The 17505-nt window shown below is 63.9% G+C and overlaps 1 protein-coding gene across 1 annotated transcript in view; it reads left to right on the top strand.

The window, feature by feature from the left end:
- Positions 1-15691, top strand: part of CELSR1 (cadherin EGF LAG seven-pass G-type receptor 1) — a 138367-nt gene extending 122676 nt beyond the window's left edge. The window contains exons 23-35 of the mRNA XM_047066419.1: positions 590-716; positions 2989-3189; positions 7549-7723; positions 8222-8334; positions 8659-8738; positions 9352-9478; positions 10116-10241; positions 10669-10763; positions 11045-11148; positions 11404-11553; positions 12020-12253; positions 12756-13017; positions 13784-15691. Coding sequence (XP_046922375.1) covers positions 590-716; positions 2989-3189; positions 7549-7723; positions 8222-8334; positions 8659-8738; positions 9352-9478; positions 10116-10241; positions 10669-10763; positions 11045-11148; positions 11404-11553; positions 12020-12253; positions 12756-13017; positions 13784-13808 — 1819 coding nt within the window. The 3' untranslated portion in view covers positions 13809-15691. The remainder of the gene's footprint in view (positions 1-589; positions 717-2988; positions 3190-7548; positions 7724-8221; positions 8335-8658; positions 8739-9351; positions 9479-10115; positions 10242-10668; positions 10764-11044; positions 11149-11403; positions 11554-12019; positions 12254-12755; positions 13018-13783) is intronic.
- Positions 15692-17505: the final 1814 nt, after the last annotated feature.

The raw sequence follows: 17505 nt of genomic DNA, 5'->3' as shown, positions 1-17505 counted from the left end.
TGGTATTAGCCTTCACGTCCCATTTCACAGGGGAGTAAACTAAGGATCAGAGAACTTACTTGATTTTCCCAGAGTCAGGGAGGGCAGGGCGCTCTCTGAGCCTGAGACACGCCTGTAGCAGCCCGTAGTCATCTGGGGTTTCCCATCAGTAAAACGGGGGTAATAATCGGCCCCTGCTTCCGGGCGCTGCCGTAAGACGTTGTGCAATCTGCAGATGAGAGCGTGAAACGAACGTGAGACACTATTTCGTAAACCACCTAGACTCAAAAGAAGACTGAAGTACAAAGCGGCCATTGTAACCACTATTATTTCGGACAAAAGGGGCGTCCGGTGACCTCAGACATCCCCATTTAAGTTTCACTGCGAGATGACGCATAAACCACGAACTTCAGAGGGTAGAGGCACTCCCCCGCCACGAGAGGGAAGGGAGAGTGTCCACGCGGTCCCAAGCGCTGCTGTCCTCCTAGAGGGTGACCGTGGCTTCCGTCTCGGGCGACGTGAGGATGCCGCGCGGGCTCCCACGGGGGCAGCTGGGCCTCGGAGACCCCCTGGAGGAAGCAGCCGTCTCACGCCTGCCTTTCCTCTGCAGCATCGGCGGGACCGGAGGGTGGTCGGCCAAGGGCTGCGAGCTTCTGTCCCGGAACCGGACCCACGTCGTCTGCCAGTGCGGCCACACCACCAGCTTTGCCGTGCTCATGGACGTCTCCAGACGAGAGGTGGGCGCGGCCCCCACGGGCAGCCCTGCCCAGCTGGCGAGTGTGTCCAGGGATGAACCCCTTTGCACAGCTAGCCTCCCCCCAGACCTGCCCCCTCAACGAGTCCTGTCTTCCCTCCCGGGCACCTCCAACAAACCCAGTCCACGGTTAAAACCTGTGTTTGGGGGGGGGCTGGCCAGAGTCTGCCAGGATTTCCAGAACAAAACTCCTTGGAAAGAGTTTTCAAAGAGCCCGGCTGTAAATTAAAACCCACGGTGGGAGACCCTGAGCCTCAGACTGAAGAAGGTCCTAGAATATACCCTTACTTCAAAGCAGGATTCTCTGTGTTTTTCTACCCCACTTTATTTTACTTTACTTTATTTATTTATTGTTAATGTTTATTTTTGAGAGAGAGAAGGTGGGGAGGGAGAGAGCGCACATGTGAGCAGGGGAGAGGGGCAGAGAGAGGGGGCACAGAATCCGAAGCAGGCTCCAGGCTCCGAGCCATCAGCACAGAGCCCGACGAGGGGCTCGAACCCGCGAACCGTGAGATCGTGACCTGTGCCGAAGTCAGACACTTAACCGACTGAGCCACCAGGCGCCCCTATAAAGTTTTTTTTAATGGATATTTATTTTTGAGAGACAGAGACAGAGCACAAACAGGGGAGGGGCAGAGAGAGAGGGAGACACAGAATCGGAAGCAGGCTCCAGGCTCTGAGGCGTCAGCACAGAGCCCGACGAGGGGCTCGAACCCGCGAACCGTGAGATTGTGGCCTGAACTGAAGTCAGACGCTTAACCGCCTGAGCCACCCAGGCGCCCCTGTTTCTACCCCGCTTTAAATTTTAAGGGAGGAAAGAGCCGGCTGGCCGGAACAAAGCGAGTGTCTCCCGTTAGCACGAGACACGCGTGCTGGCCCCCGGAGACTCAAAGGAGGGGGCTCGGTCAGGAGCCACGGAGGCCGGCTAATGTTTAACCCCCTTGCATTTTCCACGGCCTGGGAATGCAAGCCGGCCTCTGCCAGCCTGAGGGTGGATGGGGTGAATAGAGCAGCGGGCCCCCCAGCAGGCATGGCAGCGAGGTCAGCCTGGGCCCGGACGTGTGTAGACGTTGGTGTCTCAGAGCCAGAAGGGAGGCCTCACCTGTCACCTTTGTTTCAGACCTGGGATGTGTCCTGGGAGGCCAGGCCGTCGTCCCTCCCGAGGGCCCTCTGGTGTGCAGGGGACCAAATTTGTGTCCCACTGTTGGGAGGGTAACAGCCGTGAGTTGCTGCTGATGGCGGCCAGGGTGACGAGAGGGGAGGGTGTGCCCCCAAGGCTTCCCCTGACCGTGGAGCTGCTCTGAGCAGGTGGCACTTAGGAGCAGGGAGCCCTGGGTTCTGACCTGGAGGGGGTGTGTTATTAGTGGCCCTTGTCCACCTAGGGGCGGGATGGGGGGGACCTCCCCGAGCCAGGAAGCTGGGCACTGCCGGGAGCAGACTAACAGGTGGGGAAAGCCGAAGTTCGGTGACGTGAGGTCAAACGGGAATAGGACTCCCCGCTCCCTGCCCCGGTGCCTCAGGGCCAGAGCCCTCTCGACAGCCGGACGCAGCCTCCGGGCCTCCCCAGTGCTGCACCTGCACGGGCCGCAGAAGGAGAGAGCCCTGAGCCCTCAGCGCCCCGGTCCCAACCCTGTCCCGGCTCCCAGCCTTACCCTGGGTGGCCCGGCTCGCAATTCTGCTCGAGTCGTGAGTTCAGAGCGCTTTCCGGAAGTTACTGGAGAGCCGAAGCTGGTCGTTTCCCAAGTGCCAAGACTCCGCCCGGGCACCGGGCCCTGGACAAACGGCCCGTTTTGCAGAAGCACAGGAGACAGTTGCAGTCCGTGCCGCTGGGGCACATCTGCCTGCTGCGTAAAGTGAGGGTCTGTCTGGAAGAAGTCCCTCTCGGCTCAGAATTTGGGGCACGCGGGCTCCGCACCTCCTGGAGAGTCGGATTTACGTGCGAGGCTTTCTGTTTCATCTGCGCTCGTGTTTCTTGTGATGGCAAAACACACACAACACAGGTGCACTCCCTTAGCCACGTTTAAGTGGACCGTCCGTTCACCGAGCTGTGCCCCCACCACCCGGTCCCCTTTTGCCCCCCACCCCCCAGCGATTCATTTGGCTTTTGTCCTCAGTTCTTCGCCAGCCTGGGAACCACGTCACGGCCGCGTTGGTTCCTGTCTGTGATAGTTGCTACGTTAATGAGCCTTTACTGTACAAAACCTCCATCAGAGCGAGGCCCTTACGTTCTCCTGCCTCGCCCCACCTGCCCGCAGCACGGGGAGGTCCTGCCCCTGAAGATCGTCACCTACGCTGCCGTGTCCTTGTCCCTGACCGCCCTGCTGGTGGCCTTCGTCCTCCTCACGCTGGTGCGGACTCTGCGCTCCAACCTGCACGGCATTCACAGGAACCTCATCGGGGCCTTGTTCTTCTCCCAGCTGGTCTTCGTGATCGGGATCACCCAGACCGGAAACCCGGTGAGGCCCCTCTGCCCCCTCTCCTTGCGGGTCCCACCCCTGTCCGAGGCCGGGGCACGTGACTCGCGAGGGAGCGAGGGGAAGTGGCCGCAGCGCAGACGCTGAGTGGGTTGGCCTGGAGGGAGGAGGGAGAGTGGGAGGTGAGCTGAGGCTAGCGGGGGCCCAGGGCTGGTGGGCCTTCTGTAGGATGCGAGAGAGCTTAGCCCCCGACGTGTCGGGGTGGAGGGAGGGACGGGCTGCCGGCCTCGGCAAGGTCCCCGGGGGCTGGGGTGGGGATCAGCCGACGTGACAGGTAGTAGGGAGAAGCACAGGGAATCTTGGCGGTTTGTGGCTTAGGCAGCGCCTGGCTGGGGGCAAAGCAGTTTCCCGTTTCTACAAAGGGGACTTGTAGAACACCAGGGTCACAGCACAGCATGCCCACGGGGGGCACGGGTGGAGGTGTAGGCTGTGTGCCCAGGCTCTACACACACGCCTGGGCTTACTGGATCCCCCCGGGGCCCCGGGAGTTGGGGGCATCCCTTCTCACAGGTGAGGAGCCAGGACCCGAGAGCTTGAGGGACTGTCGGAGGCACACGGCACGCCCTGTGCGTGTTCCCTTGTGCGTCCGTCACAAAGTGGGGACCCTGATAGCCCTGGGGAGACGCGAGGCCAGCTGAGCACCACACGTGCAGATGCAGCGAGGGCGGGAAGCGCACAGGTTATTCTCGCCTGACCCCGATCTCTGCCAGGGCGAGCCGTGAGCCCTCACTCTCTCTCACTGGGCCCTTCCGAGGGCACCGCCACCAATTGCTGGTGACATGGGGGCCGCTTCTTCATTCCCCTTGCAGCAGGGACCTAGCGATTGTCACTCTGTCACACCCACCAGAGACCCGGATCCCACAGGCCCTCCCGTCCCTGCCCGTGGAGCCCACCTTCCCGACGCGGACGCAAATCGCGGCTCATGAGTTTCACGTGCCCAAATGGTGCCATGGTGGCAGGTGGGGGGCTGGGCCCGGTTAGGGAAGGGCTGACCATGCGGTGGGAGGGGTCCAGGATGAGTGGGGACGGGTTGGGCGTCGACCGGAGCCCTAGGGGCCACGCCAGGCATTGTGCTGTGGAGAGCCATGACCGGGGCCGCATGGCAGGAAGGTGACCGGAGGGCAGAGTCACAGCCAGGGTGGGGTTGTTTGTCCTGCGTCCACGGGATGGAGGCCTAGCACCAGGACAGCAGGCACGGGTGGACGGCGGGCGTCGGGGCCAAGTGCACAGGGAGACCGGAGGGAAGGTGCCTTAGGTCTCCAGAAGGGGAACAAGCAGGGGAGGATGCCACCAAGCGAGAGGGACACTCGGTGGCTGGCCACGCCGCTGGGGGCTGGGGAGAGTGTGGAGAGGTGCGTGGGGAGGCGTCCCCGCCCGTGACAAAGAAATGTATGCGAATGGGCCAGTCCTAGCGGAGGAAGAAGGCGTATATAAAAAGACATAGAATGTTCTAGCCCACTGGTCAGGGCCACTTGCATGCCTGGGCTCCTCCTCCTCCTTGTTGAGACCCCCTCAGGTGGCCCGACCTCCTCAGGAGGAAGGGGGGAGGTCGAGGCAGGGTGTCACAGGCAGACAGCCTTGAAGGCCTCAGGGACTTCGCGGCGGTGACTCATGTAGCAGCGGGCCCGGCAGAGGACAGACCCGCAAGCATTTGCCAGCCTGCCCTCCAGGGTGCCCCTTGGACTGGGGGGAGGGCCCCAGGGCGGTGCCGGGCAGGGGTTTCTGGGCATCCGGCCGGGCAGGTGCGCCTCTGCCCGAGCGCAGGTCCTTATCGGCGCATCAGACAGGTGAAGGCTCTGGGTGGGAAGCCACATGACTCATTTCAAGCCCTTCAAGCGTGCCCTTGAGTGGTCTCAGCAGCGGGGAATGTGGAGTCGGCCGAGCCGCACCTTGCAGCTAAGTAGCACGTGTGAAACGCAGGGAGGCCGCCCGCTTATTTCGAGCACTGACTCATCCCCCTGCCAGGAATGAGCTTTCAGCCAGCGGCGCACTGGGGAGCCGGGAGGGCAGGAGTGCCGGCCGCACATAACTAGGGGCCTGGCTCGGCGCCTGGGTTTTATGGGGTTTCTGCAAACTCGCAGGCCCATCTCTGGGCGAGGTGTTTCATCTCCCGGATCACTGGCAGGTTAAAATGATTTATCGTGCATTAGCATTTTGTCTGTGTTCTGTTTCTGCAGAAGGTAGTACGTTTAGTGCAGAAGTCTGTGCGTGTAGAGCCCCATTAAATTGTGAAATGTATTTCTAACTATTTTTTTTTCAAAAGGTGGTTTTTGTGGGTTTACTTTTCACATTATTTAAGGCAACACGCCAGCCCACCTCACTGTCCTATCTTTTCTGAGCCAACTGCGCTCTGCGTACGGGGCACGCTGGGGCCGTTTGGTGTGGGGTTCCCCTGCCCCGGGCTCGCCCTTGGCATCCCGACGGCCCTGCCCATCGCTAAGGGCAGACTCTCCCGTCTCCTGACTCTTGAGTCAGGCAAAGGGCAGGATGTCCACTCATAATCTAAGATGCTGTGTTTCCTTCTTTGTCCTGTGTTTGACGAATGTAAATGCTAAAATCGTTTCCTCCCACGTCTCCGGGGTTCAGAAGAACCTGGTCTGTGGAGGTTGACGTGGCAACGGGCGTCACTTAAGTGCCCAGCCGGTCCGTGCTCTGGTGAGCTCCCCACGGGGAACACCGAGCTGGCACCTGAGCCGAGCAGCCTTCAGTGTGGGTCAGGGTGGTGGCCCTGTGTCTCCTACTCCTGTGTCTGTTGGGTGGGGTGGGGGTGGGGTCTCCCTGGGACCCCTGGGAACCTGGGAGCTTGTGCTGATGGGGCAGCAGCCAGGATTGGACAGAATGTCTCGGGAATGGGGCGGACTGTGGCCTGGGGGAGGGGTAGTCGTAGCCCTGTAGCCTGGAGTCGGGCCAGGAGGGGCACTGCTGGGTGTGGGTGGGGCCAAGAGTGGGTGGGCCCAAGAGGGGCGGGGTTTGGGGGAAGGAGGGCCCCCGGGACCTGGATGTGGGTGTGGCTGGGAGGGGCGGGGGTGTGGGTGGGGCCAGGAGTGGGGTGGTCGTGGGGGGCGGGGGCTGGGTGTGGGTGGGGCCAAGAAGGGCGGCAGTGGATGGGGCCTGGGTGTGGGTGAGGCAAGGAGTGGGATGCGGCCGAGAGGGGTGGGGCCCTGGGTGTGGGTGGGGCCAGGAGGGCCAGGCCTGGGTGTGGGTGGGGTCAGGAAGAGCAGGGCCTGGGTGTGGGTGGGGCCAAGGGCTGGGTGGGTGGGGCCAAGGGCTGGGTGGGTGGGGCCAAGAGGGCGGAGCCTGGGGCTTTCTCTTCCCGCCCCTCTCGCAGTTACCCTCTCCGTAGCGCCTCACCAGCTTCTTAGGACCTGGCGGGGCACCTGCCCACATCTTGCAGCCAGCCAGGCTCGGGACCCCTGGCCAGCTCAGCCCCTCCCTGTGAGGCTGCTCTGGACCAAGGCACAGGGCTGTTCGAGGTCCCTCCTAGAGCACCTCGCACTGCACTTTCACTGGTGGCCTCAGACACTTGACTCCCTGTGACCAGCGTCCCCAGCCCCTCACCGATGCTGCTTTCTTCCCATTTGAAGGGACACGGGGCTGGCCCACCAAGGCCTGGAGAGGCCGGGATGCTGACCCTCGGCTGCCCTGTGGAAGTTGGTTTTCTCCTCCCACTGGTGGGGGGGTTGTAGCGCTGCCCAGCTGAGGACTGAGACAGAGCAAATACTCTCTCGTCTCTGTTCTTTTTGGGAGGCAGGAAGTATATGGCTCCGTGAACTCAGTGCGGGCAGGATGAACTTTTTACCTGACAGGTCACGAAGCGTGGGGCCTCCCCCTCCCTCTGACCACACCTGCTGGACCCTGGAGACCCACACAAGGGTCCAGGGCGGTGGGTGACGGCCAGCATCACAGCCTGAACCGCTGCCTCTGTGTTTCTTGAACTTTAAAGCCAGTGTCACGAACATGCACGTTTCCAGCTTCAAATGGAAACCCTAGAGGCTCTGCCTACCGTCCGCCCCCTGGCTGGATCGCTCCAGGCACCGATCTGGGTTGAGGAGTGGGTCCCCCGAGGCCCCCGGCAGCCTCACTTCCTGTCCTCTGTTCCACGGTGGGAGCCTGAGGCGCTGTGACTGTTCGTGCCCAGCCATTCCGGGTGAACCAAATAGGAAAACCAACTCACTCGGCTTCCCTTCTCAGACCTCCGTACCCTCACGTTTGCAAAGTGGTGTGATTTGGTCACTAGCCCCCCCCCACCCCCCGCCCTGTGCCCCTTTGGCCCTCGGCCCCAGGCGCGGCAGGCGCGGGCTCCCGCGGGGCTGGCACTGAGCCGCACTCCCTTCCTCACAGTTCCTGTGCACCGTGATCGCCATCGTCCTGCACTACGTCTACATGAGTACCTTCGCCTGGACCTTTGTGGAGAGCCTGCACGTGTACCACATGCTGACCGAGGTGCGCAACATCGACGCCGGGCCCATGAGGTTCTACTACGTCGTGGGCTGGGGCATCCCGGCCATCATCACAGGTGAGGACTCGAGCAGCGGCCCGGCTGGGGTGGCGTGGATAGGGCACCCGCCACCGTTTGGGGAATCCGCGTGGCGCTGCCGACACAGGTGCCCGTGTCAGGTGAGCCCGCGCCCCCGGGCCCAGGCGGACGAGCCCTCTGGCCTCCTCTGCCTTTGGTACCCAGCTCGACTGGCCCCCAGCGGAGGAGCCTCTGCCCTTGGGTCTGCACACACGACGAGTGTGAGCCTTCGGCGCCCGCTGCGGGGGTGCGTGTCCCGTCAGGTGTGGGCTCCCTGGGAGCTGAGGCGGGTCCGTTCGGGCTTCCGTCTGTGGCCACTGACACACAAAAACTCCACGTTCGCCCGCTGTGTGCGTGGCTGGGTGTGGATGTGTGGTCTCTATGTAGCATGTACGTGGAGTGTGTGTGCAGGGCTGGGAATGCCCGTCCCGTGACCACACGCCCCCGCGGGAGGAGCCTCTCCCGCGTGTGGCCCTCACCCCCTCCCCTGCTGTCCAGGACTCGCGGTGGGCCTGGACCCCCAGGGCTATGGAAACCCCGACTTCTGCTGGCTGTCCCTTCGAGACACCCTCATCTGGAGCTTTGCCGGGCCCATCGGAACGGTTATAATTGTGAGTCCGGGAGTTCCGCAGAGCCCACGATTCTCGGGACGTGGGAAGTGGGGTGCACGGGCTGGAGGCGGTTTTGGGGGCCAGCGGCTCCTCAGAGTGGCCTGTTGGGCGGGAAGGCCTGACCTCACGGCGACGAGGCCTTGCCCTTAGGCCTGTGGATTCCGGGTTTCCTTCCACGTCCAGGTCCACGGTGAGGCCGCCCATTCCAGCCTCTCCTCGAGATGCAGGCACAGACCCTCCAAAGCGTTTGGTCTTTGGAGATCTGTTGAAGTGATACCCACGAGCTGGCCGCCTGACTTTGGTGTTTTTGGAACTTTTTTTTAGGTCAACACAGTCATTTTTGTCCTGTCTGCAAAGGTGGCCTGTCAGAGAAAGCACCATTATTACGAAAGGAAAGGAGTCGTGTAAGTGGGCGCCAACCCCCGGGGCAGGTCTGCACTCCCAGCAGAGCCCCTGGAAAGCGCCCGTCACCCAGCGGCCAGGCCCTCGGCCACTCCCCAGCTTGGCCACTGGGGTGGCCTCGTGGGTGGGTGGGCAGGGCAAAGTGGGGAGAGGCCAGGGGCGCTGGGGCGCATTGTGGAGGAGAGGGAGGGGGCCCGGGGAGAGGGGCGCGGGGATCCCGGAGATGTTGGGGCGGAGGACCCGCGGCGTTTGGTGGTCGAGACGCTGAGGGCTGAGGGAGGAGGGGCAAGCGATGAGGCTTGGGCTCTGTCCCCCTCACCCGGGTCATGTTAACAGATGGGGATGGAAAGGGGAGGGACGATGACAGCGGGTGGGGGGAGGTGCCGAGGTGCAGGGCAGGACGCAGCAGAGTGGGGTCAGGCAGGGCGCGGTGGGGGGTGCTCTGGAACTTTCTGGGTCGATGACGACGGTGATGTTGCGCCCCGCAGGAGTGGAGAGGTGGCGGGTGCTTTAAAATGGTTTTGGGAAGGAAGGGAGGGAGGGGTGGACCAACGGGCGCACCCCTGTGGAGGGGAGGGCGGGGCCGAGAGTCACTCCCGCCCCTCCCCCCCGCAGCTCCCTGCTGCGCACCGCCTTCCTCCTGCTGCTGCTCACCAGCGCCACCTGGCTGCTGGGGCTGCTGGCCGTGAACAGCGACGCGCTGACCTTCCACTACCTGTTCGCCGTCTTCAGCTGCTTGCAGGTGGGCGGCCGTCAGGGTGCGCGGGCGGCCTCCGCGTGGGCCAGCCTTGGTGAGGCCACGGGTCGCTTGTGCTCCCTCCCGTCTGAAATGCCCGGAGGGCGTCCCCGGGGACGTCCTTGACCCAGCGTCCAGGCCGTGTCCTCGCTCTCAGGACACACCGGGCCACAGCAGGGCGGTGTGCCAGGGGTTACGGTGAGGCCTCCCCGCACACGGTCCCGCCCCCCAAGGAACCTGTTGTCGCCAGCCCAGCTCTGTCCATGGGTTCCTCAGGGACCCCCCCCCCCCGCCCAGGGCACCGTCCTTAGCCCAGCCAGTGCGGGGGCTCATTCTCCCTCCGCAGGTTAGAGTAGCTCCCACTTGTGTCCTCAGGGAGGGTGTTGGCCATTTAAGTTCACACCGAGGGCTTCCCAGTAAGCTGACTGAGGATGTCACATTGGGGACACGGGTGGCCTGGCATGGGGGGGGCCTTCCTGGCCCTTGGCTGCCCTGCCCTGCTCCCCGGAGCAGGCAGAAGCCCTGGAGAGGGGCGGCGCCCTGTGCGTTCCCGGGCAGGTGGGTGGGCAGTATGGCGGCCACAGGACCCTGGCTGCTTGCCCGAGGGCCAGTCCCTGCCCTGACCGGCCGCCCCTCCCTCCAGGGTCTCTTCGTCCTCCTGTTCCACTGCGTGCTCAACAGGGAGGTCCGGAAGCACCTGAAGGGAGTCCTCGCCGGGAAGAAGCTGCACCCGGATGACTCGGCCACCACGAGGGCCACCCTACTGACGGTAGGCGGTCCCCAGGGACCCTGCGTGGGGCCGGGGGTCCTTGTGGGTGTCCAGACCAAGCGTTAGACACAGCTGCATGGTCTCGGAGTCCCTCTCAGAGGGGCCATCACAGAACCCCCTTGGAGAGTGGCACCGAGCCTGACGCCATCCCTCATGTCCTGGGGAGAGAGCACAGGGTCTCTAGATGGGGTCTGTCACAGTCACAGCCCCACTTTTCAAGGTCTCAGAGGACAGGGTGGGACCCCAACGAGAAGCCGTTGCTGTGGGAAGGAAGCCATTCCCTGACCACCGTGGGGGACTGGGGATGTACTCTGTGCCCAGCAGGGGCACAGTCAGGGTGCTGGCACTGGGGCTTGCCATGGGGACAGAGCCATCCTCTGTACCCCGGTGGCCTCTGCTCTGCCAGTGACCATGTCCCCTCCCCCAGCGCTCCCTCAACTGCAACCACACCTACAGCGAGGAGCCCAACATGTTCCGCACGGCCCTGGGCGAATCCACAGCCTCGCTGGACAGCACCATCAGGTCAGGCTGGAGCCAGGCGTCCTCGCTCGTCTCGGGCGGGGTGGGGGGGCAACTCTCGGGGCAAATGCAGGCTGCCAGGCCAGCTGGAAAGGCCCCGGCCAGGGTGCTCTGCTGTTGTAGTTGATGAGTTTCTCCGTGTGTTCTCGGGGTCTCTCATGGCAGAGAACCTTCCAGAGCCCCACGGGGCCATCTTGGCACATGCCGAAGGTGCTCAGTGATGTTGGGTGGCCATGTCGTGCCCCTGAGCGATGGTGCTGAGCCCACCCTCTTATCCTCTCTAGGGACGAAGGGGGCCAGAAGCTCAGCGTGTCCTCTGGGCCAGCGCGGGGTGGCCATGGGGAGCCAGATTCGTCCTTTGTCCCCAGGAGCACCAAGAAGCCCCACGGTAGGTGCCCCCTGGAAGCCGGTCCCCCATCAACCTGGGCATCTCCCTCTCGGGTGGCCATGGGTGACAGCTCCTGGCCGGCTCTTCTCTGGCCCACGGGCCTCACGGTCACTGGACGTGCAGCTTCGAAGAGAGTCTGCGGCCGCGTCGCATTTGGAGGGTCAGCGGGGAGACGATTTCTCCCCAGTGCCCGGGGCCCAGCTGGCCCCATTCTGCCCCTGGCCTGAGCCTCTGTCCCTCCCGTCCACCCTGCAGGCCACGATTCAGACTCGGATAGCGAGCTGTCCCTAGATGAGCAAAGCAGCTCTTACGCCTCCTCACGCTCATCGGACAGCGAGGACGACGGGGTGGAGGCCGAGGACAAGTGGAATTCGGCTCGGGGCCCTGTCCACAGCACCCCCAAAGGTGAGCCAGCGGGGCTTGGCGAGCTGGGGGCCGGGGCTTCCCAGGATGCAGCAGCCTGGGAGGGCAGCGGGGGCGGGGGGGGGCGGGGTGCTGGCCGGGGGAGGGCCCTGTCCTCAACATCTGCAGAGCAGAGGCAGGGAAGTCTGGGGGGGGTGGGGTTCTCTCTGGGGACCCCCGCTGCAAGGACCGCACAAGCTGGCCCCCACCGTGCTGCAGGTGCTGGTGCGAGGCTCCAGAGTGTTGGGGTGCCACGGGGGGACTGCAGCCTGGGCCCCCACTGTCAGGACCTTCGCTCCCTGAGCGCCTGGAGGGCGCACCCCTGTCAGGCCTGCAGCTCTGGGAGGACCGGGCCACTTAGGATGCAGGCTCCCCACGGAGGGACACCGGGGAAACTTCTGGGGGTGTATGTAGCTCCAAGCCAAGCAGGGACCCTCCCCGCTTGGTGACGGTCCCTCCTGTGCCTCAGCGGACACTGCAGCCAACCACATCCCCGCCGGCTGGCCCAACGAGAGCCTGGCTGGGAGCGACAGTGAGGAGCCTGGTGACAAGCCGCGCCTGAAGGTGGAGACCAAGGTCAGCGTGGAACTGCACCTGGATGAGCAGGGCAATCACTGCAGCGAGTGCCCCCCAGACCAGGAGAGCGGGGGCCCGCCGAGGCCTGCGGGAGTGCCCCCCAACCCGCCCCCTGAGCAGAGAAAAGGTACCTCAGAAGTGGAGAGGGCCCTGTTGTCCCCAGGAAGCCTCTCCTAGCAAAGGGGGCGGGGCGGGGGGGGCGGATAAGGAAGAGGACCGGACAGAAGGGGGACCATCTGGGAGGGGGCGGGGTCCTGGGGGGGGGGGGATGCAGGCGAGGACCCGGACAAGGGGGCTGGGAGGGGGGGCGGTGCAGGGAGGGCGGGGGCGGGGCCCGGGAGGGGCTGGGTGCAAGTGGGGGCGGGGCAGGGTGTAGAGGGGCGGGGTGCAGGCGGGGCAGGGGCGGGGCAGGCTGCAGGTGGAGCCCGGGCAGGGTCCTGGGTCCTGGCCGGCGTGGGGGGGCTGCGCAGAGGCGGCCCCTGGGCCCCGCCGCCTGGCGCTGAGACCCGAGGAGAGAAGGGCAGGGGCTGAGGGGTGCGCGGGTGGGTCCGCAGGGACCAGTCCTCCCGGAATCCCCGCATCCGGCAGCGTCAGCCTGAGCGTGACCCTCTCAGTCTCCGCACCAACAGGCATCTTGAAAAACAAAGTCACTTACCCGCCGCCGCTGACCGAGAAGAGCCTGAAGTCCCGGCTCCGGGAGAAACTGGCCGAGTGCGAGCAGAGCCCCGCGCCATCGCGTTCGTCCTCCCTGGGCTCGAGCGACGGGGCCCGCGCCCCCGACGGCGCCATCACCGTCAAGAGCCCGCGCCGGGAGCCGGGGCGCGAGCACCTCAACGGGGTGGCCATGAACGTGCGCGCCGGGAGCGCCCAGGCGGCCGGCTCCGACTCCGAGTGAGTAGCCTGGGCCTCGGCTGCGGGGTTGCAGGGCTGCAGGAGCAGCCCCCAGCCAGCCTTCCCTCTGTCCCTTGTCGCGGGACAGGTGTCCAGTCCAGAGAGGGGCGGTGCTCAGGGGCCCAGGGGCTGCGCCGGGTACCGGGGAGGGGAGGGGCCTCTGCAGGGGTCGGGACAAGTTGGCCCCAGAGGAAGCGGACTTCTGACCTGGTGGAGGGGGGCGGGGGCTGGCTGCCGACATTGAGGCCCTGTGGGGGCCACAGTGGCCAAAGCCCCCAGGGCCTGCCCAGCCCTGAACTTCCGGGACTTCAGACTGTGCCGGACCAAGCACTTTCTAAGGATCTTGTCCAGCTCTTTACTGCCCTGTTTTGTGGTCGAGGACGCCAAGGCTCTGGGGCGCCCCTCCGCAGAGGCGAGGAGCTGGGATCTTGGCCTCTCCCCGTAGCTGCTCCCTCCCACAAACTCCCAAGGGAGGAGCAAAGACCGGGAGTCAGGTCCTCTAGAACGGCTCTCTTCAAACAGAAAGAGTTCGGTTGCTAACCTTGACGCCCCACGCTCCGCGGCGAGGCTGGCTGTGTGGACGCTCAGACGGGCCTGGCCCTCCGGGCGGCTCAACCAGCCCCCTCTCCTGCCTAGTGCAGCTATGTCCACACAGGAGCTTGCCCTCCTCGGAGCCCCCGGGCATCCCCTGTCCCCTGACTGGGGATTTCTGCTCCCTGCCCCCTGTGGGACCTCGGCCCACCTGCTGGCTTCTTCCCACGCACAGAGGCAGCAACGAAACCTCAATCTGAACCGTCAGGAAAGCGGGACACGAGCCCAGCGCCTCCGTCCAGGCCCCTGTGCTGCGTCAAGACACCCTTGGACCTTGGAGCCCAAGGGACCACGGCCTTTCCAGTGAAGCAGGCCCTGGCGGTGGGGGGTCCCTGCGGCGGCAGCCCCCTGGCTGGTGTGACGGACGGTCTGGACACAAAGCTCTGGGCTGCCCCCAGGAGCTCAGGGCCCAGCTGACCCCTGACAAGTGCCAAAGGCCACAGGCACAAGGAGGCGTGGACTCCCGGAGGCTGGCACAGCTTGATCCAGGCCCAGAGCCGAAGCCGTGCGCCCGCGGGCCAGGAGAGGGCCCAGGCAAGAGCTGGCAGGGCCCGAGCTGGCCTCGAGGGAGAGGAGCTGCCTGGCCTGGCTGGCTCTTTGCAAAGACGCCCCTCGTCTTAAAGCAAAGGACTTTGCTTCGTTGAAAAGGTGTAGACGCTTCTGTGTATTTGTATGGAACTCTGAGAAGGCGAAAGCCTGTGTATATTTTGCATTTGTACGGATTGATACTGAGAGATCTGCAGAACGACCGCTATTTTTTTTACACAAGGGAGATTGTACGGTGGTACTTGAATCTGCCACGCATCGATGCAGCTGGTGTCCCAGCCGACCGGAGGTGGGAAGTGCGTTGGGAGTGAGGTTGTCTTTAAACAGAGGCTCCTGCTGCTGCTTTCGGCCAGTACACAAGGACTGTGGGCATTACACGCAGCTGCCTGAATTCACGCACGTTTGTTTTCGAGACGTTTGCCATCAGCTCCCGTGCAGGTGCCCCACGGCTGCCCCCCACCCCCGGTGCCCACACCGGGCCCGCTCTGGGCCCTGCAGGCCTCCCTGGCCCCCTTCCCAGGCCATGTGGTCCTGCAGGTGGGGACTTCTGTTCCGCTGCTCCTGTCCCCAGTGGGACCTCGGTGTTCACACGTTCCCGATTCAGACGGAGGTGTGAGGTCTTCCAGGAGGCCACGTTCCTTCCTGCCAATTCTCCAGCTCTTTTAGACTCTGAGGATCTGCGGGAGGGCTGGGGCCCCACCCCCGAGTCCGACCAATTGCTTCATTTTGCTTCAAATGGCCAATTGTGCACAGGGACAAAGCCGCAGCCACGCTTGTCAATGGTTACCAGGCTGTTTTTTGGAAGCTCGTACCGAGGATCGGCTGGGGCCGTCCCACTGTGGGCAGTTGGCACAGTGCGGCCCAAGGGCTGTGGAACCGGGCCCAGAATCACTCAGACACGTTTCATGCGTTTTCTTTGTTCTTTGAATCAGGCGCCCAAATAAATTACTAGCACAGCTGCTTCCAAATACGAGAAACCATAAGATACGCTAACATCAGGTGACTTCCACGGCGCAGTATTCTGACGGAAAGGAGGGCGCTGCTCACGACACCAGGGACCGCGTTCGTGAGACCAGTCTAAGGCCACGCGCTTCACACCCAAGGGAAACAGCCCCCACGGTCCACAGGCTGGAATGAATGATGTGCCTTAACAGGTGAGTGGCCTTTTGAAGACGGAAAATGATAGCATCAGTCAGTGTTTACCACCGACGAGACACTTCGTAAAGGACGTTTTGACATTTGCGAGTCTGAACACCCACCTTCACACCATCACGGTCTCTTCTGCGACTCGGGCCCTTTCAGGTGGTTTTTGATTTGATCAGAATTGTTACCAAAAACCAATGGTCAAGTTTTATTAAGACAGGAAAAACTGTAAACCTATTTTTGTGACTTAAGACTTTATGAGAGATGAGACACTGGAGATTTTTTTTAACAAATGTCTATTTATTGTTCAGAACACTGGAATCGCAACAAGAGTCTGCAATAAATTAAGATTTTTGAACATGTGCTTCTGCCGTGCTCATCTCCCCCCTCCCCACCGCCCTGCCCCCCTTCCTGACGCAGCTGTGCAAGGGACCTTGGACAGGATGCCGAGGACAAGCCGGGGGAATGGGGTGGGGGGGGGGAAGGCTGTACTAGAACTTTCTGTCCATTCTCCTGACAGAATTCTGGACGAGCTGGCCCTACTTGGGGTTTCCTGACATCTTTAAATCTAGCTCTCACCGTGTGCAAAGGCACCAGCCCGGGGCCTTTCCCTCAGGATCCGTGCACGTGGTGGGGGTGACGGGGCCTGGCAGTGGGGTGCCCACTTGGGAAAGAGGCACAGGGGGGAACACGTGTCCTACTTCTCAGCCCCCACCCCTCTGGTCTGCCAGGGTCTTCTGAAGGTCACCTGGGGGGTACAGCCCTAGAGCCTGCTGGCCCCCAGGTGCGCGGACAGGGCAGTGGGAGGGGCCAGAGTCCCAGCTCAGGAGCTTGGCCCGATGGCGCCCCCTGGCCGACACAAAGTGGCCTTCCACAGAGGGCCCGTGGCCTCAAGGGCACAGGGAGGGCGGGCAGAGCCCAGCAGGGGGAGGAAAGCACTGCCAGCTGGAAGGCTGCCATGCGCCGCGGGTGAGGCCTGGGTGAGGCCTGGGTGAGGCCTGGGTGGCCCGAGCGGCAGCGGCGGGTTTGCGCCCGTCCCCCACCTTCCCCCACCGGCGGCCGGCAGGCTGCAGATCTGGCCCCGGGCTGAGGAGACGGGCAGCGCCTCCCTGCGGCCTGTGCCCAGGGCGCTTCCTCCCTCCTGCCGTTTCCGAGGGTCGCCTTGCACAGAGCAGGGTGGGCCGGTGGGGCCTTCCCAGGGCGGCCACAGCTTACAGCTGGGCTCACGGGCAAGAGGCCCAGCCAGCAGGGCAGTGACTCAGGGGACACGTGGGCCCAGGCAGGCTCCGTGCTGTCCCCTGAGCAGGCAGAACAAGGGTGGGGTTCCGGTTCCGGCCTCCCCGCCACCGCACACCCAGCGGTGGTCCGCCTCCTGGCCGAGGCCGAAGCCCCACCTCTCGGGACGCACTCCTTTACCTGGATCACGGGATGGGTCCCAGACACCCCGGGGCAGGCCCACTCCCCTCTTTCAGCCTCGGGAGCCTCCTGCTGGGGGGGAACCTGGGGGATGGGCCCGGAGCTAAGGGTGGGGAGAGGGCAGACTGAGGCGGGGGCGGGTCGGAGGAGGCGGGACAGTGGGGTTTCAGCTCTTTGGACGGCATCGCTTCCCTCATCAGGTGGTGTGGAGGGAAAACTGCTCTGGGCACAGCCCCAGCACCCCGACCATCACCGAGGGGGACCACTCTGGTCCTGCCTCTGGGAAAAGGGGCTGGCACCTCGCTCCCAGCCCCGCTCAGCGGCCTGGTCTTAAAGCCCCCCAACACTGCGTCACACTAAGCCAGCCACAGGGCCCAGTGCACTCCGTGCCCTTTGCCCAGGCTGGCAGGGACATGGGGTCAGGCCAGAGGCCGGCCTCCCTGCAGGCTGCAGCCCCCACACCAAGGCGGAGGCAGGCGTCGAGCGGGGTGCCTGGCCCAGGCCTCCCTTCCCGGCTACACGGGACGGCGGCCCCTCGGCTCTGAAGCACAGCCATCCTGAAGAACCGAGGGCAGCGGGACCCCGTCCAGACACAGGTCTCAGTCGTCCACCCCCCCTCCCGACCTGCTACACCTGACTTCCTAAATCCAACGGCCTGCCTCCTTCTCCAGGCCCACAACCCACCTGATCTATTCGCTCCCACCCATACCTCAGAGACCAGAGGGATTTTCTGCTCAAAACCACCTAGGCCTCCCTCCCGTTCAGAAGGAAGCCCGCTTCTCACGGTAGTCC

The sequence above is a fragment of the Lynx rufus genome, unplaced genomic scaffold (genome assembly GCF_022079265.1).
Source record: "Lynx rufus isolate CCGP_SWC_20201006 ecotype Redwood Valley unplaced genomic scaffold, mLynRuf1.p SCAF_7, whole genome shotgun sequence".
NCBI lineage: Eukaryota > Metazoa > Chordata > Mammalia > Carnivora > Felidae > Lynx > Lynx rufus.
The sequence above is the reverse complement of the archived record's forward strand: the minus strand, read 5'-3'. Positions and strand labels throughout refer to the sequence as shown.